The sequence below is a fragment of the Palaemon carinicauda genome, chromosome 21, assembly GCF_036898095.1.
Source record: "Palaemon carinicauda isolate YSFRI2023 chromosome 21, ASM3689809v2, whole genome shotgun sequence".
Taxonomy (NCBI): domain Eukaryota; kingdom Metazoa; phylum Arthropoda; class Malacostraca; order Decapoda; family Palaemonidae; genus Palaemon; species Palaemon carinicauda.
Window position 1 is genome coordinate 9,623,792 of NC_090745.1, and position 26,510 is coordinate 9,650,301.

Sequence of the window (26,510 nt, forward strand, 5' to 3'; positions counted from 1 at the left end):
ATAATAATACACTGCTTGGAGACAGAGAGGGGAAACTGTAAAAGCAGGCAAGAGAGATTGATAGTGTTTGCAAGGCAAAAGTCGAGAGTAAATAAAAGCAACATTAAGGTGTAGATAGTTAAAAAAAAAAAAAAACTATGATGCTGGAATAAGGAATATTAATGTGGACACTGGAAGAAGAGAAGTGTTTGATTCGAATCATGAAGTAAACAACAAATAATGGCAAGGATAGAACAGAGGTGCTTGACTGACTAGAACAGGCGAGAGAGGTAGCAGGATTTTACAGAAGACAGGTAGGTGATGGGAGTTACCTGGGGACTCGAAGTTAGGAATGCATTATAGGGACAGTTGACCCCCAACTTTCCTTTTAGGATGTCAAGGTGTGGATGTGGAATACAAAAGAAGGAAAATAGTTGAACTTGATGAGATAAACTGTTTGTGTGGTATGCGAGGTTCATGATGATTTGACGGTAGAGAGAAGTGTGGCGCTACCAGGGGATGTGATGAAAGCTTTAGTGTAGGTGAAAGGTTGGATCAGAGTATTTTGAGGCGATTGGGGAACTTTTTCATAGGGAAAGGGTTCATCTTTCCTAAAACTAACCCCAGTTAAGATTACAATTTAAGGTTAAATATATATATATATATATATATATATATATATATATATATATATATATATATATATATATATTGTATGTACAAACTATTCCCCCATAAACAAGAAGATACATGCAACAAAGTTATAATGTCACGGAATTCGACGTTCCTTTAGTGGGCCTTTTGAAGAAGAGCACAAAGCGGCTGATTTCCATACGAAGTTCACTCGAGATTCATAAAGAAAATGTCTAAAGAAAACTAAATAAACCTTGAGTTCAAAGAGTGACAATTAACGTAACATATTTTTTGGCACTGGGCTGGGACCAGAAGGCCATTCAAGGCCGAGGTGCAACGGTGAGGAAAGGGCACCACAATGAAGTAATAGTTAAAATTTGTTGGATTAGCAGAGGTAAACGCTAAAAAGTGGTTGCAACTAACGCACGAAGGGACGAAGCTTGGACCTTTTAGTAATCACTGACATGTGATGGAGACCAGTTTTTTTTTTTCTTTCCTTTTTTATCCTCCGAAGTCATCCGCTGCTAAGTTATTTCTACGCAATACCTAATGTGTTGTAAAAGCAAAGTCCGGTTGGAATTTGGATTAAAATGCTCCTCACCCAGCACGAGCCAAAAGAAAGAAATAAAAAAAAAATAATTTTCTGCCTTCTGACGTCATGCGTGGGCGGGAAAAGTGGCAGGTGTCTTATGCGAGTCCTGTGATGGCTATCCCCTTAAGTCTCTCTCTCTCTCTCTCTCTCTCTCTCTCTCTCTCTCTCTCTCTCTCTCTCTCTCTCTCTCTCTCTCTCTCTTTCTGATGAATAATTGGTTTATTATAAAATGAAACCCTTGCGTATTCATAGGAGAGTAACAACATATTTCATAAGTACAAAATTTACAATCAAACTGAAATTATCATTCTCACTTTATCCCCAGGACAACATTGATTCGGAAAGTCATATCATCGTATAGACCTTTAGCTGACTAAATTTTGTTAAAATGCAGTCTATTAAGTAAACATGTTCACTATGTTTACTAAATCGAACGATAAGTTTGATAAAAAAAAAAAATCCTATTTGATAGGTTTTCCTGTATCACTGTAACTAACAGGAAAAAAAGACTCGGCCTATTTCTGAAAGTTATTTATTTCTAGTCGATGAATAACTCTTTCTTAAAATATGTTAATGAATAACCCGTTATTAGAATATGATACAATAATCTACTATAGCAGTTTAATTATTCATCAAATTACTTTATTAAATTTGCAGTGTGGAGGAAGTTATTAGTAAGCATTCTACCACATTACTGTTGATCTTTGAGGCAGTAACAAACTTAAGCGATTACATTTAATACCAATATCGTCTCTTTATATCAAATACCCTCATTATACGTACAGTTGTAAGATATTGATTTTAAGAGAGCCTTGTGAGGACTTCCTCGGTCTAGAACAAAATAAAACGAGAGCATTTTAATTACATAGTTCCCTTAAATTATAAGCACGCATATATATTGAAATTCTACAAAAGTCATATCTTCCCTGCAATCAGGTAGGGATTCGACAGAGAGAGAGAGAGAGAGAGAGAGAGAGAGAGAGAGAGAGAGAGAGAGAGAGAGAAGCAAAGCATGGTTTCACTGACACGGGATATTAAATAAATAAATAATTTTCCTTTATGGGAAATTGTAGGTTTCAGAGAAAAGTTGCATAGAATGAAATCCTTTCATGCGAAGAGAGTTGTATCAGTAAACCAGTAATAATTCATATCAAGTCGAATCTAGGAACGGTGCACGGGTAGACATAACAACCAGACCTAACCATCTACTCCGGAGCCGAATAGAACCATATATTGCTTACACTGAATTTATTGATGCTTGAAAGGTTTTAAAGTTTATTTATCTTTATTACCCGATGGACCGAGTATCAAGATCTCATTCATGAAATGTGTTTGAAAACTACAGTAGCTACTTTTCATGGTTTTAATAGCACTTGGCGGCCAACCGATTTGTATGTTCGACTTGAAGCGACTTCCCTTAAGAATTTTAGTTGCACTTTGACTTCGTGGTGAATGGACGTAAGTTATGGCTGTGGATAAGGCGAACTATGACTGGTAGCCTACGTTAGGTTAGGCTAAGATGTTTCACATGCCTACTGGATTTAAAAGTAAAACTCTTGTGAATGATTACACGAACTCTAACATCTGTTAGATGTGGAACTACAGCCGCCGCTAACACAGGAGACCTGATCATATAGGTAAGGTTAACAAGTAGGATAAACCTATTCCATCGACTAAAACACATTTCTTTATCTTGCACAAGACTTGTGCGACCAAAAACGGTTTATTCTATGTAATAAGCATACAATTATCATCTATATTAGCCTGCTATTATCCTACGAGATCTAGGCCTAATCCAAACTCTGGTTGCATCTGTTTAGGACTTTGTAGAATCTGTGACAACTTTACCCAATAGAAGGAATGGAAATCTCTAAAGGCATTGAGCTCTCTAGGCTTCAGGGCACGAAGCCATTAGGTGTAGCCTAAACAAAACATCCCGAAATACTATTGCCTGAAGCCACACTAATTTAAATATAGAAGACGGAATATTATGTTCAGTTACCTACCTGAAAATGATCAACGAAGACACCACCCGCATTCACAGTACACTTTCTCAAGTCAACTTCATAATAAACATCAGGGAATAGTGGTCTCACTCTCTGAAGTGGTGCAGACCGTGCAGTGTGTGAGTTGGCAGGGGAAGGGGGAGGGGGGGGGGGTTGAATGGCCGCCGCCCACAACCCCTTCCAAGCTCAGATCGTCACCGATTACCCTGTTAGATTTTTATTAATTGTTAGGGCAAAGAGAGCTACTGATATTGATGTTGCATTGATAGTTTTCGATTGAATTACGCTAGAAACATGATAACAAAAATAGGTCGTCCCTTTTTAATGAAAAAAAAGTACTTGAATGTTTAGAAGTTATTTCAAAATAGCATCGACTGTTGCATGCGTCTGAGTTCTGGTTGCCAATATTTTCGTAACGATATGCGTGTGCCTAATTACTATCGATAATTCATTATAACTGTTTCATCGAGGCATTATTTTATAGATTTCTGTAGAGAACCTCGTAAGATTATTAGTGTTTAGTTAAGTGAATGTGTATATAGTTGGTGTCGACTTGGACAAATGCGCAACGCGGATTTCAGTTATCTTTGTGACAGTGCTGTTTTTTAGGTTCAAGTGACCGAATAACTTTTGCTTCGTATTAGAGGCATTATATCAAGATATACTCTTTCCTTTTATTGGTGAAATTAGCATTGCCAGTCGCGTGAGTTGGAATACCGTTTCCCCACACTGAAAAAGAATAGGAAGTGGCAGGGGCATCCCCTTTCGCCATGCACAAAGTCAACCAAGCCTTAGTTTGTGCGTTGCCAGCCATATTAATTATTGCTGATGATGATGAGAATTGTGATTATACTGAGAGTAATGAGGAGGATAATGACACTGATGGTGACAACGACACTGGTGATGAAGGACAAGAGAATCATCATGGTAATTTAGATAATGAGAAGATTTAGTACATAATAATAACAATTATCATTAGAAAAAGGATAACGTTATTGATGACGGAAAAAAAGATAGGCTTAGCATTGATTTTAAGGTATTAAAGTAATTATGTCTGTGGAAAATGGCGATGATAATCCAAGTAGTGATCATAACTATAAAAATAGCAGTACTGATTAGATATATGCACTAAGAGTAACAATGGAAAGGGAAATACCGACAACTTTAATAATGTTGATAATGACAGGGACTGTAATTATGACAAAAATGTTAAAAAGTGTTTCTCGAGCATCCAGGACACGAAGCCATTTGGTGTAGCCTACACAAAGCATCACAAAATACTATTGGTAACAGCATGATAATTTAAATATACAAATTGAAGTAAAATGCTCAGTTACCTCCTCGAAATTGAGGAACGAAAACACCGACCGTATTCACAGTAGACTACTTCAAAGTCAACTTCATAATAACGTTACAATGGACTGCGAAGTGTGTGCAGTGCGAGTAAGTGGGGGGGGGGGGGGGGGGGGGGGATTAAGGGAGGAGGCCTGCCACCCACAGCCCCTTCGAAGCTCAGATTGTCACCGACATTCCTCTTTAGATATTTATCAACTGTTAAGGGCTTGAGCAAACTAAGCTTCTGCTTTTATGGTTCCATTTACAGTTTTCGATGGAATTACGCTGGAAACACATGGTAACAATAGAGGGTCATTGTTTTTATATAGAAAAAAGAAATACTTGAATGTTAGAAGTTATTCGAAAATGGCCCGACTACTGTATGCGTTTGAGTTTTAGTTCTCACTTCTCAATATTTAGTTTGTGTATTTTTATCTCCCTGTGTATAATTGATACAAATTATGATAATAGTTTAACCCAGAAATCATTTTATCGATTTCTATAGAGAACCTCGTGAGATTATTATTGTTTATGTGAATATATTGGTCTTGCGTAGTATTAGTTGTGACATAGACAAAGGCGCATCGCGTGATTCGTTCATCTCTGTTCGTGGCAGTGCTGCTTTTTTATCGGTGCTTCAAGTGACCCAATAACTTTTGCTTCTTATTAGAGGCATTTTGTGAAGATATATCTTTTCGTTTTACTTGTGATAGTTGCATAGCCAGATACGTGAGTAGGAATATGATTTCCCACACTGAAAAAGAATAGAAAGTGGACGGGACATCCCCTTTTGCCATGCACGAGGTCAAAGAAGCCTTATTTTGTGCGTTCGCCGCCATATTTGATTATAATTGATAATGATGAAATTGGTGATTTCATCGAGAGTTTTATGATGATGATAATGACATTGATTATGACAATACCACAGGTGATAGGGGATCAAAATGAAAATTGAAAGGACAATAATGATAAGTATGAAAAGATAATGATAGTGATTATGATAAAAACAAGGATGCTGGCAAAATTTGCAAGTGATAGGCCTAGCATTGGTGGTAAGGTAATGGAATAATGATGAGTGTGATACAAATGATGACTTAGAAGGAAATGATGATAATTCAAGTAGTAGCCATAGCGACGAATATAATGGTTTGTTATGATGAAAGTAATGATAATGTAAAGGAAAATACTGACAACCACTGTATTGTAATGTTGATAATTGCAGGGATAGTGAGTGACAAAAATGTTGTTAATGGCCATAATGGTAATACAAAAAATGAAGGCGAATAAAATGATGATTGTGATGATGACATTTTTGAATGAGTTAACAAATAGTTTTGTTTTTCAGATTACAATGCTAGTGATAATTAGGAAGATGGAAGTTACAAATGACTATGGTGACAGTAACAATGATGATCATAATGGAACGGTGGTGATATGAATTTTAATGAAAATGACTGTCACTATGAGAATGAGGCATCGGTAATGATGAAAGTGACGATAATGAATATTATGACAATGGTGGTGATGGTGACGATGCCGTACTATTTCATTGATGATACGCAGTCTCTTAGAGCCATCTTGAATATCGATGGTGCAACGGCATGTGATCTAGGTGAGTAAATTTTGACAGACATTCAGACAGACGGACAGTATTCATTGCATTGATTTGTAATTAAGGTGAAGATTGTTACCGGTTTGTTTAGCGGAATTAATTCCGTCAACAGAAAATAGTATTTTAATCGAATATAACTTGTCATAAGGTTGTTTAGCGACGTAAAATTTAGAATAATGGAGATATTAGCTGGGTTATTTCACAGTGTATTTAAATACGAAGAAAGCAGATGCATAGACCTATATGCATGAAATAAAACCTCGTGTATATACATTTCAAAAATCTGATAGAGAATTATGACTAGGTTACAAAGCATTTATATGTGCAACAATGAGCATCTGCAATGTTTCAAAAATCCTTTCTGAAGATGCTAGAAAAATTATGGCAAACTCTTATTTGCATAATATTTATGTATGTGATTTTCTTAGGTTTATAACTGCGATTAAGGTGGCCTCCAATATAGGCCTACGCAACCCCCCCCCCTCTCTCTCTCTCTCTCTCTCTCTCTCTCTCTCTCTCTCTCTCTCTCTCTCTCTCTCTCTCTCTCTCTCTTCAAATGTAGATATTTTACCTTTCAAGATTTCATGTTCGTGAAATGCTATTGAATTCTGAAGGTCAGGATGATGGTGTCTGAGTCCTTTGCAACAATTTTGCAAAGTTGCAAGGGTAGTTTTTCATGATCTCTAAGACAACAATTGTGTCTGTGAGACTTCCGTAACTTAATAAAGTCCTACGATTGTATTATAGGAAGTTTGGATATCATAGAAGCAGCACCGATATTACACAAGTTTTTTTTTTTTTCTGGATGGTGTCCACTGTCTGTTTTATACACTGGAATTCATCTTCTGCCTCTTGTGATGCACATTACGTTTAAAAGTTAAATTGATAACGATACCATTAGCAAAGCGGAATTATGGTAATACCGTAAGTTAATCGCCTTATTGCTCATTACAAATGGATTCTCACATGTTCCAAGGAGCCCATGTGGAGAACATTATTACGTACAGCACCACTTGATATACTCATCAATAATGTATACAGACCCTCGTTACACTTAGCAATGATTAACTTAACAAAAGCCGAAGACAGTTGACAATTAGCTTAATCGAGTGTATTTGTGATTAGTTTAATCCATTAGCTTGTTTTGATTTGTGAGTTCCTCAGTGAAAGTAGCTTTGCATGTTATTATTATTATACTTTATAGATTGAACTTGATATTATTTTCGAAAAAGTCATCATGCAATTTTTTCCATTCTTTTTAAAAAATGTCACCATATAAATTTTTTCCCTTTTTGAAAAGGTTACCAAGTAAAATTTTTCCTTTCTATTTGAAAAGGTCATGGTAAAATTTTTCCATTCTTTTGGAAAAGGTCACAATGTAACATTTCGCATTTTTGAAAAGGTCACCATGTATTTTCCCCTTTTTGTAAAGGTCACCATGTAACATTTTCCCTTTCTTTTTGAAAAGGTCACCATGTAGCATTTTCCCTTTCTTTTTGAAAAGGTCACCATGTAACATTTTCCTCTTTTTGAAAGGGTCACCATGTAACATTTTCCCCTTCTTTTTAAATAGGTTGCAAAGCAACATTTCCTCTTTTTGAAAAGGTTACCGTGTAACATTATCCCTTTCTCTTTGAATAGGTCACCATGGAGCATTTCCCCTTGTTTTTGAGGTCACCACGTATTTTCCTTTTTTTGTAAAGGTCACCATGTAACAGTTTCCCTTTCTTTTTGAAAAGGTCACCATGTAACATTTTCCTCTTCTTTTTGAAACGGTCACCATGTAACATTTCCCCTTCTTTTTAAATAGGTTGCAAAGCAACATTTCCCCTTTTTGAAAAGGTTACCGTGTAACATTATCCCTTTCTCTTTGAATAGGTCACCATGGAGCATTTCCCCTTGTTTTTGAAAAGGTCACCATGTAGCATTTCCCCCTTTTTGAAAAGGTCATCGTGTAACATTTTCCCCTTTCTTGAAAAGTTCACCATGTAACATTTTCCCCTTCTTTTTGAAATGGTCACCAACTAACATTTTTCCCTTTTTGAAAAGGTCACCATGTAGCAGTATCCCCTTCTTTTTGAAAAGGTCACCATGTAACATTTTCCCCTTCTTTTTGAATAAGTCATCATGGAACATTTCCCCTTGTTTTTTAAAGGGCAACCATGTAGCATTTCCCTCTTTTTGAAAAGGTCACCATGTAACATTTTCCTCTTCTTTGTTGAAAAGTTCACAATGCAAAATTTTCCCCTTCTTTTTGTAAAGGTCACCATGTTACATTTCCCCTTCTTATTGAAAAGATCACCATGTAACATTTCCCCTTCTTTTTAAAAGGTCACCATGTAACACTTTTCCCTTCTTTTTGAAAAGGTTGCCATGTAAAATTTTCCTCTTTTTGAAAAGGTCACCATGTAACATTTCCCCTTCTTTTTAAAAGTTACAATGTAACCTTTTCCCATTTCTTTGAAATGGACAACATGTGACAGTTTCCCCTTCTTTTTAAACAGGTCACCATGTAACATCTCCCCTTTTTGTAAAGGTCACCATGTAACATTTTCCACTCCTTTTTTAAAATGCCACCATATAACATTTCCCCTTCTTTTTGAAAAGGTCACCATGTAACATTTTAGAAAGGACACCACATAACATTTCCCCTTCTTTTTGAAAAGTCACCATGTAAAATTTTTCCCTGAACATTTTCCTCCTTCTTTTTAATAGTCACCATGTAACATTTTCCCCTTCTTTTAAAAAGGTCACCATGTAAAATGTTCCCATTTTTGAAAAGGTCACTATGTAACATTTCCCCGTCTTTTTGAAAAGGTCGCCATATAACATTTCCCCTTCTTATTAAAAAGATCACCATGTAGCATTTTACCCTTTTTGAAATATTGTCATGTAAAATTTTCCCCTCCTTTTTAAAAAGGTCACCATGTAACATTTCCCCTTTTTGTAAAGGTCACCATGAAACATTTTCCTTCTTTTTAAAAAGGTCACCATGTTAAAATTTCTCCTTCTTTTTGAAAAGTTCACTATGAAACATTTCCCTATATTCTTGAAAAGATCACCATGTAACACTCTCCCCTTCTTTTTGAAAAGATCACCATGTAACATTTTACCCTTCTTTTTTAAAAGATTGCCATGCGCCATTTCCCCTTTTTGAAAGTCACAATGTAATATTTTCCCCCTCTTTTAATAAGGTCACATGTGACATTTCCCCTTATTTTTTAAAAGGTCACCATGTAACATTTTCCCCTTCTTTTTGAAAAGATTGGCATGCCATTTCCCCTTCTTTTTGAAAGTCACAGTGTAACATTTCCCATTTCTTTTAAAAATGTCACCATGTGACATTTCCCTTTCTTTTTGAAAAGGTCACCATTTAACATTTTCCCCTTCTTTTCGAAAAGGGCACCATGAAAAATGTACCAATTCCTTTTTAAAAGTTCACCATGTAACATTTTCCCCTTCTTTTTGTAAGGGTCACCATGTAACATTTTCCCCTTCTTTTTTAAAGGGTCACCATGTAATATTTCTCCTATTTGAAAAGGTTACCATGTAATATTTTCCCTTCTTTTTAGAAAGGTCACCATTTAACATTTCCCATTTTTTATGGTGACCATGTAACATTTACCCCTTTTTGAAAATGTCATCATGAAACATTTCCCCTTCTTTTTGAAAAGGTCACCATGTATCATTTTCCCCTTCTTTTCTAAAAGGTCCCCATATATCATTTCCCCTCCTTTTTGAAAAGGTCACCATATCACATTCCCTCATCTTGAAAAGGTTACCATGTAACATTTCCCCTCTTTTTGAAAAGGTCACTGTGTAACATTTCCCTTTCTTTTTGAAAAGGTTACCATGTAACATTTCCCCTTCTTTTTGATAAGGTCGCCATGTAAAATGTTTCCCTTCTTTTTGAAAAGGTCACCATGTAACATTTTCCTCTATTTATTTTTGAAAAGGTCACCATGTAACATTTTCCCATTCTTTTTGAAAAGGTCACAGTGTAACATTTTCCTCATATTTTTAGAAGGTCACTATGTAACATTTACCCCCTCTTTTTTGAAAAGGTCACCATGTAACATTTTCCCCTTCTTTTTTGAAAAGTTCACAATGTAACATTTTCCCCTTCTGTTTGAAAAGGTCACCATGTAATACATTCTTCCTTCTTAAAAACGTTGCCTTGTATCATTTTCCACCTCTTCTTGAAAAGGTCACTATGTAGCATTTTCCCCCTCTACTTGGAAAGGTCACTATGTAACGTTTCCCCCTCTGCTTGAAAAGGTCACTATGTAACATTTTCCCTTCCTTTTTTATAGTCACCATGGGAGATTTTCCTCTTCTTTGTGAAAAATTCACCATGTAATATATTTTTCCTTATTTTTGAAAAGGCCATCATATATTTTTTCCTTTGTTTTGAAAAGGTCACCATGTAATTTCTTCTTTATTTTTTAAAAGGTCACCATGTTATATTTTTCCCTAGCTATTTAAAGGGTTGTCATATATTTTCTTCTTTATAATTGAAAATGTCGCCATATATTTTTTCCCTTATTTTTGAAAAAGGTCATCAGGTGATATTTTTCACTATTTTCGAAAAGGTCACCAAGTCATATTTTTTCTTCATTTTTGAAAGGGTCATATTTTTTTTCCTTCTATTTCAAGAGGTCACCATATATTTTCCCCTCATTTTTGAAAATGTAATCATATATTATTTTCTTATTTTGGCAAATTTACCGAATTATTCCCTTATGTTTTTTAAAGGTCACCATGTTTTTCCTTTTATTACGGAAAAGGAGGCCATGTAATATTTATCCCTCATTTTTTAAAAGGTAATATTTGTTTCCTTATTTTTGAAAAGGTAACCTTGTAATATTTTTCCCCTATTTTGGAAAAGGTTAAAATATTTTTTTCCCTCATTTTTGAAAAGGTCATCATATATTTTGTTTCCTTTATGCATAAGAGCTGGTTCGCCTTTGTTAAGACTCTTCAGATTTCCTATCTTCAGATAAGCAGATAAACAAAAATCGAACATCAAACAGACTACCCCACCACCAATCAATTTCTTACGACATACCATAATTAATACCGAATTTTTCCTTTCACATTTATTGACGACAATCTTCCTCGAAGCAGAATTTATGCTTTAGAGGACTAGTCTGCTCACGAGGTTAATTAGCTCATTATCCTGTTCATGAGAGAGAGAGAGAGAGAGAGAGAGAGAGAGAGAGAGAGAGAGAGAGAGAGAGAGAGAGAGAGAGAGAGAGAGAGAGAGTTTCTCTTGTTAATTATTTATATTACCATTGATGGGCAATAAGAATTCTTGTGTCCAGTCGCGGAAACTTGTGGGCTAGAGCAGAGTACGATCATTTCCCATAACTTTAAACATATACTTTATGAGTAAAATTGTGGCCAAGAATTTGGTCACAGACAAACAGGGGTGAAAGCGTAACCTCCTCCCAACTTCGTTAACGGGGGCAAAAAGGAAATCCATGAAGATCATGCATCAATAATGACAGGGTTCGCAAGCCAAAAAAAATTCTTTTGCCACAAATAGAAAAAAAATAGCTACCAATCGTATAGAATTAAAGGTGAAAACAATATTTATCTTATAGGAAATAAATAAATAGATGCTAGTAGCATTGAAATACCATATATATATATACATATATATATATATATATATATATATATATATATATATATATATATATATATATATATATATATATATATATATATATATATGTGTGTGTGTGTGTGTGTGTGTGTGTGTTTGTGTGTGTGTGAGAGAGAGAGAGAGAGAGAGAGAGAGAGAGAGAGAGAGAGAGAGAGAGAGTCGCTCAACCAGGAAGTAGCCAGGACATATCCGTGTACTCTCATCTACTGTAGAGTGTGAGATGCAGTTTTGCAGTTTTCTAGATTCTTCCTTGATACCTTACATGAGAAAATTAGGGGATGATATTAAAAATTCCTTCTCCCGTCTTTTCTTAAGAGTATTAAGTTGATACTTTTCTCTTGTAGTTGGTTCTATTAACAGTAAGTGTTGAGTAAACGAGAGTAATGCTTTCGATAATTAAAAGGATTCCAGCTTGCTGGTATGATGTCAAAGACTAATTAGAAAACAACCAGAAGTATATCATACTTGAACATATACAATTAAGCTAGTTATAATTGGATATTATAAGTATGTAAAGAGTATTACTGTTTGTGGAGGACGTCTCATTTTATACTTGAATTAATAACTAATTTGCTTCTTTTATCAAGAAGTCAATTATTCAGTGCATATTCCAATCTTAATCCGAATCTACTGCACATCCAGATTTATATCAAGTTATTAATCTAGATTTTCATTCAAATCCTCATCTGGAGCTACATCCAGTTTTCCATGTGGATCTACATCCGGGTTTTCATCTGGATCTATATCCATATCCACATCTGGATTGACATCTGGGTCCTCCTCTGGATCTACTGAATATCCAGAAGCTCCTCTGATTCCTTCCCTCCATCTACGTTGAAATACTTTTCTTCTGGATTAAAATTGGGATCCTCGTCTGGATCTACATCAAGTTTTTCATCTGGATGTACATCCGGGGTTTCATCAGGTTCCATATCCTGAACCTCTTCTGGTTCCTCATATGGATCTATATATGGATTCTCATATGGTTCCTCACCTGACTCTAAATCTGGATCCTCATATGGTTCCCCACCTTGCTCTACATCTGGATACTCAAAAGTTTTCCCACCTGGCTTTGTATTTGGATCCTCATATAGTTCATAACCTGGCTCTATATCTCGATTCTCATAGGTTTTCCCACCTGGCTCTATATTTGGATCCTCATATGGTTCCTTACCTGGCTCTATATCTGGATCATCATATGGTTCCTCACCTGGCTCCATATCTGGATCCTCATGTAGTTCCTTACCTGGCTTTTCATCTGGATCCTCATATGGTTTCCAACATGGCTCTGAATTGGGATCCTCGTATGGTTCCCACCTGGCTCTATATCTGGATCCTCATAAGGTTCCTCACCTGGCTCTACATCTGCATTCTCGTATGGTTCCCCACCTGGTTCTATATCTGGATCCTCATATGGTTCCTCTCCTGGCTCTATAGCTGGATCCTCATATGGTTCCCCACCGGGCTATATATCTGGATCCTCATATGGTTCCCCACCGGGCTTTACATCTGGATCCTCATGTTTCCTCATATGGATCCCTGCCTCTCTCTCTATATCTGGATCCTCATATGGTTCCTCACCTGGCTCAACATCTGGATACTCATACGGTTCCCCACCTTGCTCTCTATCTGGATACTCATATGGTTCCTCACTGGGCTCTACATCTGGGTCCTCATGTGGTTCCCCACCTGGCTCTATATATGGATCCTCGTATAGTTCCTCACCTGGCTCAACATCTGGATCCTCATATGGTTCCCCACCTGGCTCTATATCTGGATCCTCCTATGGTTTCTCACCTGGCTCTATACCTGGATCCTCAGAGGGTTCCTCACCTGGTTCTATATCAGGATCCTCATATGATTCTTCACCTGACTCTACATCTAGATACTCATATGGTTCCTCACCGGGCTCTACATCTGGATCCTTGTACGGTTCCTCACCTGGTTCTACATCTGGATCCTCATATGGTTCCCCATCTGGCTCTACATCTGGATCATCATATGGTTCCTCACCTGGCTCTATATCTGGATCCTCATATGGTTCCTCACCTGGCTCTACATAAGGATCCTCATATGGTCCCCACCTGGCTATATATCTGGATCCTCATATGGTTCCTCATCGGGGTCCTCATATGGTTCCCCCCTGGCTTTATATCTGGATCCTCATATGGTTCCCCACTTTGCTCTGTATCTGGATCCTCATACTGTTCCTCACCTGGCTCTACATCTGGATTCTCATATGGTTCCCCACCTGGCTCTATATCTGGATCTTCTTAAGATTCCTCACCTGGCTCTATATCTGGATCCTACTATGGTTCCTCACATGGCTCAACATCTGGATCCTCGTATGGTTCCTCACCTGGCTCTACATCTGGAACCTTCATATGGTTCCTCACCTGGCTCTATAACTGGATCCTCGAACGTTTCCCCACCTGGTTCTATATCTGAATAATCATACGGTTCCTCACCTGGCTCTAGAGAAGGATCCTCCTATGGTCCCCACCTGGCTATATATCTGGATCCTCATATGGTTCCTCAGCTGGGTCCTCATATGGCTCCCCCTGGCTTTATATCTGGATCCTCATATGGTTCCCCACCTGGCTTTATATCTGGATCCTCATATGGTTCCTCACCTGGCTCTACATCTGGATTCTCATATGGTTCCCCATCTGGCTCTATATCTGGATCTTCGTAAGATTCCTTACCAGGCTCTATATCTGGATCCTACTATGGTTCCTCACCTGACTCAACATCTGGATCCACATATGGTTCCTCACCTGGCTCTACATCTGGATACTCATATGGTTCCCCACCTGGCTCTATATCTGGATCCTCAGATGGTTGCTCGCCTGCCTCCTTATCTGGATCCTCAACTGGCTCTACATCTGGATCCTCATATGGTTTCCCTCCTTGCTCTATACCTGGATTCTCATATGGTTCCTCACCTGGATCTATATCTGGATCCTAACATGGTTCCTCACCTGGTTCTAAATCTGGATCCTCATATAGTTCCCCACCTCGCTTTATATCTAGATCCTCATATGCTTTCCCTCCTGGCTTTATATCTGGATCCTCATATGGTTCCTCACCTGGCTCTACATCTGTTTTTTTATATGGTTCGCCATCTGGCTCTATAGGCTATCTGGATAATCATATGGTTCCTCACCTGGCTCTACATCTGGATTCTCATATGGTTCCCTACCTGGCTGTATATCTGGATCCTCATAAGATTCCTCACCTGGCTCTATATCTGGATCCTTATATGGTTCCTTACCTTGCTCAACATATGGATCCTCATATAGTTCCCCATCTGGCTCTACATCTGGATCCTCATATGGTTCATCATTTGGCTCTATATCTGGATCCTCATATAGTTCATCACCTGGCTCTATATATGGATCCTCATATGGTTCATCACCTGGCTCAACATCTCGATCCACATATGGTTCCTCACCTGGTTCTACATCTGGATACTCATATGGTTTCTCTCCTAGCTCTATATCTTGATCCTCATGTGGTTCCTCACCTAGCTCTATATCTGGATCATCACCTGGCTCTACAACTGGATCCTCATATGGTTCCTCACCTGGGTCTAAATCTGGGTCCTCATATTGTTCCCCACATTGCTCTATATCTGGATCCTCATGTGGTTTTTCAACTGGCTCTACATCTAGATCTCCATATGCTTTCCCTCCTTGATCTATATCTGGATCCTCATATGGTTCCACACCTGGCTCTATATCTGGATCCTCTTATGGATCCTCACCTGACTCTACATCTGTATCCTCATATGGTTTCCCTCCTGGCTCTATATCTGGATCCTCATATGGTTCCTCACCTGGCTGTATATCTGGATCCTCATACGGTTCCTCACCGGGCTCTAAATCTGGATCCTCATATGGTTCCTCACCTGGCTCTACTTCTGGATCCTCATATGGTTTCCCTCCTGGCTCTATATCTGGATCCTCTTATGGTTCCTAACCTGACTCTACATCTGGATCCTCATATGGTTTCCCTCTTGGCTCTATATCTGGATCCTCATATGGTTCCTCATCTGGCTGTATATCTGGATCCTCATACGGTTCCTCATCTGGCTCTAAATCTGGATCCTTATATGGTTCCTCGTCTGGCTCTACATCTGGATCCGCAAATAGTTCCCCACCTGGTTCTATATCTGGATCATTATATGGTTCCCCACCTGGCTTTATATTTGGATCCTCATATGGTTCCTTACCTGGCTCTACATCTGGATCATTATATGGTTCCCCACCTGGCTTTAAATCTGAGTCCTCATATGGTTCCCCACCTCGCTCTATATCTGGATCCTCAGATGGTTCCCCACCTGGTTTTATATCGGGATCATTATATGGTCCTTCATCTGGCTCTACATCTGGATCCTCTTATGGTCCCCCTTGGCTCTATATCTGGATCCTCATATGGTTCTTCACCTAGCTTTACATGTGGATCCTCATATGGTTCCCCCTGGCTCTATATCTGGATCCTTATATGTTTCATCGTCTGGCTCTACATCTGCATCAATATATGGTTCCACACCTGGCTCTAAATCTGGATCCTCATATGGTTCCCCACCTGGCTCTACATCTGGATCCTCTTATGGTTCCTCACCTGTCTCTACATCTGGATCTTTATATGGTTCCCCATCTTTCTCTGTAGGCTGTCTGGATAATCATATGGTTCCACACCTCGCTCTATATCTGGATCCTCATATGGTCCCCATGGCTCTATATGTGGATCCTAATATAGTTCCTCATCTGGCTCTACATCTGGATCCTGATATGGTCCCCCTGGCTCTATATCTGGATCCTCATATGGGTCCTCACCTGGCTCTACATCTGGATCTATATATGGTTCCCCATCTGGCTCTATAGGCTATCTGGATCCTCATAATGGTTCCTCACCGGGCTCTATATCCGGATCCTCATTTAGTTCCCCATCTGGCTCCATATCTGGATCCTCATATGGTTCTTCACTTAGCTCTACATCTGGATCCTTATATGGATTTTTGCATATATATATATATATATATATATATATATATATATATATATATATATATATATATATATATATATATATATATGTATATATATATATATATATATATATATATATATATATATATATATATATATATATATATATATCTTTAGGCTATAATGTGTGTGTACATATATGTGTTTATGTATTCGTGTACACACAAGTTTGAGTAATATATATATATATATATATATATATATGTGTGTGTGTGTGTGTGTATTTATATATATATATATATATATATATATATATATATATATATATATATGTGTGTGTGTGTGTGTGTGTGTGTGTGTATATATAATCAATGGGAATGTTTCGCAGCTACATTCAATATCCTTGAGAGAATAAGCCAGAGGATTAATCATCCTTTTGCACATTGCTACTTGGATCCTCTAATGGGGTAATTTTATCTGCCATCCAATGGGATTACGAAATCTTCATTTCCGACAAGCGGTTAATCCTTTATATACGATAATTAATCCATAACCTTCGGTTAAGCATAGTTATTTCAAGATGTTTATATATTGATGAAAAGAAGGATTCATCCGGACGTGTTCTCGATTGGAAGAGCAAAAAACCTGATCTTGGAAACACTTTGGGCAATCCGATTACTCTTACGTTTGAGAAGTCGGGAAGAATTTACCCTGGAACAAAGCCGGTCAATAAAGAATCTATTTATAGGAAGGACACAATAGATGCAGACAAAGAAGAAGAATAGTTTTGTTCAATTATTGATAACATGAGCTTGTTATGGTAATAATATCCTTAAAGCCTTTTGTTATATGAATACTCTTTCAAGAGGGGAACATAATTGGTAGTCGGGAGGTGAGCATCTTTTTACCTATACATTTTTGTATAAAAGCGGTATTGTAAGGGAATCTCCGTATTCAAGAGAAAGTTCAAAGTTCAAATTTGCAGCAAATGATATTATGTTGATCAGGATAACATGTGTTTTTTTAGTTTATATATGAAATATCCCTTTTATTGTTACTGTTTTTAGAATGTTATTTTAATTGTTCATTATTTCTCACATCGCTTATTTATTTCCTTTCCTCACTGGGCTATTCTTCCCTGTTGGATCCCTTTGGCTTATAACATCTTGCTTTCCCAACGAGGGTTGTAGCTTAGCAAGTAATAATAATAATGGTATTCATGAATCCATAAAGAAACCGTAAGATCACGCACATGATTCATGGGTAAAAAGTATTTCACTGATATACAGACATACTCTCATGAATTCACATTAATATGAATTTTATTCCTTTGACAAAAGTCATCGTATAAACGATTTTAATTTCTGGACTGTAAAATAAACATAAAAGATCGTAAGCATTTTTAGTTCATCTTTTTAAGATTTTACTCTCCTTTTTTTTACGATCTGTAATGAGTATTGTTCTGTTATGGACGTACTTCCTGTCATTCAAATAAATTAGAAGAGTAATTTTAGTCATTAGCAACAGTACTGAATGCTAAAAATGAAACAAAGAAGAAAATGAATAAGAATTAGTAAAAGGCAACAATTATAGGTCTTTCCCATAACAAAGATAAGAAATTGTTCGTAAGTTTGTCCAATAGTTAGAAGTTGGGTATAAATCCAGGAGATAACGTTGAAACAAGTGAAAATTTTTCCATTTCTGAAGTTACTGCCAAATTCAAAGAATATAAGCAAGTCCAAATATCCATTTCAGAAGCTACCAAAAGCTACGTAGAATCTGTCAAGTACAATATTTCCATCACAGAAGCTGTTGATAACTATATAGACCACATTCGTTCCAGAAGATCCCATTAATAACATATTTAACAAACTTGACGTTTTTATTTCAGAAGCTGTGAGTAATTGCATAGTACTGTATATTAAGTACATTTCTACTTGAGAGATTGCTGGAAACTACGTAGAATTCATAAGGTCTAACATTTCCACTCTAAAATCTGCTGTTATTTACAAAAAAAAAAAAAAAAAAAAAAAAAAAAAAAAGCAAAATAGTTAAAAAATTCAAAACAGAAGTTACTGGTATAAACATGGAATATAACAAGCTCAGCGTTTGCATTTCAGAACCTCTTTGTAACCAGGTAGAATCTTAAAAGTTTAAAAACAACAAGGATTGAATATAATAATATTTCCATTTTAAAAGCTGCCTGTAACAACGTAGGATCCAGCGAGTAAAACATTTATATTTCAGAAGTTACTGGACTACATAGAGTCCAGTTCAGTTAAGAACGTGGTAACATCTGCATAATATCTAACATGTCCATTATTTCTATTTCAAAAGCTGTTGGTAATTACTTAGAGTCTAATAAATGCAAAATTCGCATTTTAGAAGTTGATAGTAGCAATAGAGAATCATGTCTATTTCAGAATCTGCCAATAACTACAGAATCTAACAAACCCAGTATTTCCATTTCAGAAGCCTCTAGTAATTACGTAGTATAATAAGCTCAAAATTTCCACTTAAGTAGCTACAGGTAACTGCATAAAACAATAGGTATATCAACATTCCTATTTCATAATCTACAAATAGAGTCTAAAAAGTCACACATTGATATTTCAGAAGTGGCTGATAACTGCAGAATCTAATAAGTACAGCTATAAACACTTTAGAAATGCCAATATATCCATTTCAGAAGCTATAAGTAACATCACAGAATGTAGAAAGACTAAAGTTTCTGTTGTAGAATCTGTTTGTATTTACACAGTATATAATGATTCCAACATTTCCTTTACAGAAGCTTCCATTTACCACATAGAATGAAAAAGAAGATCTGCTTCCTTGGTGTCCATACAGTCTTATATTCTCGAAGAGGTTAGTTACCACTTGTCATTATTCTGGATATCATAGACCTACAGGTCTTTATTTTAGATATTTACTTTTTTGTTATTGTCCTAATTCTTATGTATATAACTAACTTCTTTTGCATTTTTTTTAAGCTGTCTTCATGTGTGATTTTTTGTGACTTCCTTTGCAATTGACTGTCATTGCTGATGGGATAATTTCATTATATGATTGGCTCTGGATTTCTTTTGCTGTTGGTTTTTTTATGGCAATTGCTTTTGTGATTTATATATTTCTGTTGGTTTTATTTGATGTGGTAATTATATTTTGTAACTAGTTTTTATGCTGGAAGGCATTTCCTGCAGATGACATATTTTGTGGTTTTTTTTTTTATACTAAGTTTCTTTCCTATTTGGCTTCTCTTGCAGTTAGCTTGTCAAGTGGTAACTTGTGTTGTGCTTGGCTTATGTTGGAGATGTCTTCCTCTATAGTTGAGTTCATGTTTGGTTCTTATAACATTACTTATGTTTTGCAGTTGGCTTCTTCTATGGTACGTTTGCTTTTTGCAATAGGCTTCTTGCTGTTTGATTATTTGATTTTGGACATTAATGCAATTGGCTTTTTTATGGTTGGTGTTATTTGTAATTGGTCCTTATATGTTTTTTTTTTTTTTCAACTGATTTAGGAGGGAGAGGGAGTACTCATACCCTTGTGAGAGGGGGTATCATGAGAGGTGCACGCGGAAACCACACTTTCACAAATTTCCGAATCAGCGAGTGGTACTTAGAAAAGGGGAAGGGGATGGAAAGGGTTTAATCTGTGTGTGTGCTTGTATGTGATACGTTATCTATCTAAATATTTAGACCTCCTTTTTGAGGGCTCGGGTACACTCATCATAAGCATAAACTGCAAACAAGTCAATTTTTTTTTTTTTATTCTGGTTGGAACAGACAGTTCGTGCAATACTGGATTATCTTGGATGAGGAACTGAACGTACTTTGTATAGTTGGTGAAAACCTCTTCAGGATTATTGGCTTCTATTATTTTTATTTCATAGTTTCCTGTAATACAGCTATAGCAGCAAGACAAATCTATATCGGGAAAGTGAAATTATTTTTGAAATAATTGGAGATTCAGTATGTTGTAATCAGTTTTTAGAGAAACTGGTAATAGTTTTTATAAATCTCAAAGTTTACTTGGAAATGGAAAGAGCAATTCGTAATCATTGGGGAACTTCTTGGATTATGTGCAGGAGAGCAGTTAGTTTGTAACTGAATAAGACTCGTGACTGAAACTGATTTGATTTTAAAGGAGAGCGAGCTTTTATAACATCAGTTTAAGTGAAAGAAGGTCACACATATTAAAACATTGATACAAGCAGATACAGGAGTGAACAGGCTATACGAGCGAGGGGAGAGTAAAAAAAAAAAAAAACCTAGTGTACGAGCATGTGTGATATACGTGCGGGACAATTAAGAGATCTGTTCGTGACCTTATAATCGAACGATTACCTTAAAACCATTATCAGCATTTGTACCGGTGTAAGAGAAGTTATTCAGATATCGAACAACAATTTATACCTTACCGATTGCCCTTACATCACTGCTTAAGTTATTGGGACAGCGTAGAGGTATTCATCCATAAGTTTATTTCGTCCACTAAATGAATTATTTCATTTCTTAGATTTAGACATTGGTCGTCAAATTGCTTCATAAGCATTGAGAGGAAGCATTGTCTTTTAAAACTTAAATTCATCCTCAGTTAATTCGTCAACTGAATTTAGAATTTAGATTAATCCTCAGTTGATTCGTCAACTGAATTTAAAACTTGATTCATCCTCAGTTGGTTTGTTAACTGAATTTAGAACTTAGATTCATCTTCAATTAATATGAAAACTGAATTTAGAACTTGTATTCATCCTCAGTTGATCCATCATCTGAATTTAGAACTTGGATTCATTCTCAGTTGATCCATCACCTGAATTTAGAACTTGGATTCATCCTCAGTTGATCCATCACCTGAATTTAGAACTTGGATTCATCCTCAGTTGATCCATCAACTGAATTTTAACATTCATTGATTCTCAGTAGATTATACAACTGAATGGCCTTTTTTTTTTTAAGCAAAACTCACGGGAAAAATAACTAACATGGGGTATCATAGTTGTTCAATTGTTTTAATCCAAAATCTTGGTTTTTAAGATGAAAGGAAATATTTCAACAACTTTGATCATCATTTTGCTGTGATTTGAATAGAATAAATCCTATTGGTTTTCGAATATCGGTATCCTGTAATTTATTTGTTTGTCTAAGTCATGTAAATTATGAGTTGGGTTCTCTCAGGACTCAGTGGGTCTTGGGTCCTGGCTCCTTTCCATTCGCTGCTGCATTGGTGCTATGCTATAGCTTAACTGATTTAAGGCGTTTGATCTCGGAGGCTGTTACTGAGAGAGAGAGAGAGAGAGAGAGAGAGAGAGAGAGAGAGAGAGAGAGAGAGAGAGAGAGAGAGAGAGAGAGAGATGGCCAATCACCTCCGTACTGTATTTTATTTTTGTTCAGTAGTCACAGAAATTATTTGGAACTGTTAAATCCGGGTAGGTTTTGAAAAGGGGTTTGAAAAGAATAATGTCTGCGTCACAAGAAAAAGATGAATTTAACTGAAAGGGTTAAGAGGACAAATATACATCAGAAGGAGAGTTTGGAATAGTTAAAAACGATACTACAATGGATGGAAGCGGTGTGATTTGAATAGAAACCTCTATCAATGTAATGGATATACTGGGAAATTTAGAAACCATTCAAGAGGTTGAGAATAAAACTAAATCGGGGAAAGGAGTAAAACTTGTGTCAAAATTTTATCTTAATTTTTCAATTTTTTTTAAGTGTTATTATTTTCTGATTCTGTATTTTCTAAACTCTTGTAATTAAGTCACTCCCATCTTTCTTGCTCCTGTATTTCTCAGATCTCAGGTATTGTGAAAAGCAACTAATTAAAACTTTCCTTGTGAATAATAATCAAGTTTCTCATTGTTACTCCAGCCTAATTGCCACAACTTTTAGTGACACTTATGATACAACTTATGAAGGATCACGAATTAGCAATGAACTATCACACTGCTTATTTCGTATAGAATATGTAACACACAACTGCACTCTTCATACACATATCAGGAGTAAAATTCTGTCTAAATTATATTTTACAATGATTTTTATGTTTTCTGATTATCTGATTCTAGATTTTCTAAACTCCAGTGATTAATTCATTTCTATATTTATCAGATCTCAGGTATTTGGAAAAGAAATTAACAGAGAAACTTTCCCTTTGAATAATCAAGTTTTTCATTGTTACTCCACCCTAATTGTTGCAGCTTGTAATGACACTTATAATAGAACTTATGACAGATCAATAATTGCGGTGGCCGATGTCGTAACGTCCCTGACTGGTAAACACCAGACTGGGGTTCGAGTCCTGCTCAAATTCGTGAGTTCCTTTGCTCGCTGCAACCTCACCATCCTTGTGAGCAAAGAATTGGGGTTTTGGGGGAGCTTATAGGTCTATCTACTGAGTCATCAGCAGCCATTGTCTTGCCGTCCTTGGTCCTAGCTTGGGTAGAGAGGGGATTGGGCGCTGATCATGTGTATATATGGTCAGTCTCTAGGGCATTGTCCGTCTTGATAGGGGAATGTCAATGTCCCTTGCCTCTGCCATTGGTGGGCGACCTTTAAACCTTCAGACCTTTAAACAAGTAGTGTTTGAAATAATTGAAAGCGATAGAACAATGGATGGAATTTATGGGATTTAAATCGAAATCCCTATCAATGAAATGGATATAGTTTGAAATTTTAAAAACATTCAAAAAGAGGTTGAAAACAAAAATAAATCCGGGAAAGGAGTAATAAGTGTCAAAATGTTATCTTAATTTTTCATTTTTTTTTTAAGTTTCATTATTTTCTTATTCCATATTTTATAAACTCCTGTATTAAATCACTACCATCTTTCTGCTCCTGTATTTCTCAGATCTCACGTATTGTGAAAAGCAACTAATTAAAACTTTCCTTATGAATAATAATCAAGTTTCCCATTGTTACTCCAGCCTAATTGTTGCAACTTTTAATGACACTTACAATAGAACGTACGAAGGATCAGTAATTCACAATGAACTATTACACTGCTCATTTAGTATAGAATTTGCAACCCACGCGTCCGCTCTTCATCCAGATATCAGGAAATTCTCATTTGGTATTACGCTCACATTTAAAAGAAGATTTTGACTTGGTTTTTATATTGTGAAATGATGAATCAAAAAGAAAAAGAAAACTTCTCGAAAACTGTTCGTTAGTTCTTGTGTTTTCGAAATCTTTATTCATGCAAGGGTACGTTCAGTTGCGAAATTAACGTGACAGAGATCCTGTTGAGTAAAAAAATACTGTCGTTGTCATGCGTTTAAAAAAAGAAAAAATTATTTTTCCCTTTTTAGTGGTGTATGATTTATTAGTGACTTTTGTATATAAGTATGTCGAAACTACCGTTTTGTAACTGCTACCGGATTTCTTGTATACTTTAAAAAAAATATTTTTTTTTTCTTTTTATGGTTAATTAATTTTTCAGAAACTTTTGTATATGAGAAGGCCTAAGCTACTTTTTTTTTGTAACTACACAGTACTTGTAACCAAAAGGCTTCATAGCTGTACATTGTGAAAGCTTTGTTAAATTAACGTAACAGTACTTGTAGAGCAAAAAAAAAAACTGTTTCCATGTGTTTAATTAAAGTCAAGATTATTTTTTTCTTTTTAGGAATATATGATTTATCAGGGACTTTTGTATATAAGTAAACCTTAGCTCTTTTTTTTTTCCTTTTTTTTTTGTGTGCACTACTTGTACTCAATACTGGTTGTTATTTTCATCACAAAATGCTTCGCAGCTATTCATTGAGAAAGCTTGTGTCCAAACAGAAAATTTCTTCATTATATTTAGAGTTATTTGATTTGTCAGTGACCTTTGTAAACGAGAAAGCTACTTTTATGTAACTGCGCTCTATTTATGGAAGCTATCATCGTTCACAAATAACTTGTTCCCCCCAAAAAAAAAAAAAAATAAAACCATGAAAAGTCCACTCAAAGGCAAAACGATTCAAGATAAAAAGTGTTATTTTTACAGCCGTATTCAAAAGGAAGTTACTGATGACATCGTTATTAATACGAACACCAAAGGAAACAGAAAAATTACCTCAAGCAAAAAGAAAAAAATATGTGTTGTTTTTAACTCTTCAGTTTCCCAGAAGCAAAAAATTAAACACTTTGCTGGTCGTCAGAGAAGTTGCTAATTAATTAAACGATTATGTAAGCAAGATTTATATTTCGATATATTTCGATATTAAGAGTGGCAAATTGAAGAGTAGTAGAAAGGGCATTAATGGATTATGTGTTGATAACTTAAAGAATGTTTGGAAGATTGAAAGACGTGCACGTGTTTAGGGGTGTACCAACCGTGTTTCACACAATTGTACATAATTCCTTTTGTATATATTATGCTTGTATCTTCGCTCCTCCCTCGCACTAAAACGAACATGAAAATTCCTGTCTGGTTTTTCCTTTGTGATATTGTCTGTCTTGTGAACTTGTCATGTCCTGTTGCCTTGAGGTTTTGTATATAAGGAGAGTGTTCCACAACAATATAACTCAGTCGTTTCCAATCTGCCTTTGATTTCACAACTCCTCTCTCGGCCCGTCACATTGGTGACCCCGGAAGTCGACTCGCTCCCACCGCCTACCACCCCCACCCTCTCACCCCTTCATCGTTGGTACTATGGCGGACTCTACGGCAGTTGGTGCTGCGGCCGCTCCATTCAAACTTTCATCGTTTGCCAGCGGAGAGGCGTTTACTTGGCTTCAGCACGCAGAAGTCCAGTTTCGTATCAGGGGCGTGACTCGCTCAACCACCAAAGCGGATTATGTTCTCGCGGCGATACCCGAGGACACCTTCCCAGAAATATCCGACTGGCTTTGTGAACAAGGAGACACCCCAATAGCGTATGACGACCTCAAATCATACCTTCTGCAGCAGTACTCGCCATCGCCAGCCGCCCGTATAGCAAAGCTTTTTCAGCTCTCGCAATAACCGTTGGGGGACCAAAGGGCTTCGCTTGCCCTCAGGGAAATGACCAGTATCGCTCGCCTTCAACCTGCCGCAGACGGCTCTCCTCGTGAGGTGAACCTACTCCGTGCCCTTTGGATACGCCGTTTACCTGAACCTGTGCGCGCTGCCATACCTGATGTTGATAGTTTACCCATAAAGGACTTGATGACCAAAGCCGACGCCCTTATGGACAGCCACTTCAAGACCTCCATCAACGCCTCCACCCCTGACGACGAGGATGCCTATTCAACGTCAACCAAAGCTGACATGAATGCCGTAGGACATACACGCCTACCCCGTGACGTGCCGAAGCGGCGACAAAGCCGCCCACCACCCACCAATCGCTCGCGCCCCAACGAACGACTTCTACAGCCACTAACTACCTCCCATCCACCGCAGTTTTGCTACTACCACTTCAGATTCGGGGCAACCGCGAAGAAATGTGCCACAGATTGTCAGTGGCCAAAAAAGTGTAAGTAGGCCATCGCTTGTGGCGGTGGCCTCCCATGTTTCTAATCTTTTCTTTTTACAGGATGCAGGAACGGGCGTGCGATTTTTGGTAGACACGGGTGCTTGTCGTTCTCTTTTGCCAAGGAAACTCTTCAAGGCACAACGTAGTCTGTCTACATCTGCCGACGTCCGCTTGGTAGCTGCCAACGGATCTGCGATACCCACCTACGGTTACGAGAGCCTCACATTATCGTTCGGAAACGGT

General features: G+C 36.9%; 3 protein-coding genes across 3 annotated transcripts; 1 reads left to right on the forward strand and 2 right to left on the reverse strand.

Annotated features, from left to right (window-relative positions):
- Positions 1-12,616: 12,616 nt before the first annotated feature.
- On the reverse strand, positions 12,617-13,048 carry LOC137615540 (circumsporozoite protein-like). The gene has a single exon (XM_068345450.1). The coding sequence runs from the start codon at positions 13,046-13,048 to the stop codon at positions 12,617-12,619; it is 432 nt and encodes a 143-aa protein (XP_068201551.1).
- Positions 13,049-13,110: 62 nt separating this feature from the next.
- On the forward strand, positions 13,111-13,891 carry LOC137615542 (prisilkin-39-like). Its single transcript, XM_068345451.1, has 2 exons — positions 13,111-13,132; positions 13,173-13,891. Exons 1-2 carry the CDS (start codon positions 13,111-13,113, stop codon positions 13,889-13,891), a joined length of 741 nt encoding a protein of 246 aa, XP_068201552.1.
- A 484-nt stretch (positions 13,892-14,375) lies between these two features.
- Positions 14,376-16,793, reverse strand: LOC137615543 (uncharacterized). Its single transcript, XM_068345452.1, has 7 exons — positions 16,748-16,793; positions 15,811-16,170; positions 15,595-15,780; positions 15,031-15,564; positions 14,810-14,929; positions 14,606-14,779; positions 14,376-14,515 (listed from the first exon to the last, which is right to left on the reverse strand). Exons 1-7 carry the CDS (start codon positions 16,791-16,793, stop codon positions 14,376-14,378), a joined length of 1,560 nt encoding a protein of 519 aa, XP_068201553.1.
- Between the last annotated feature and the right edge of the window lie 9,717 nt (positions 16,794-26,510).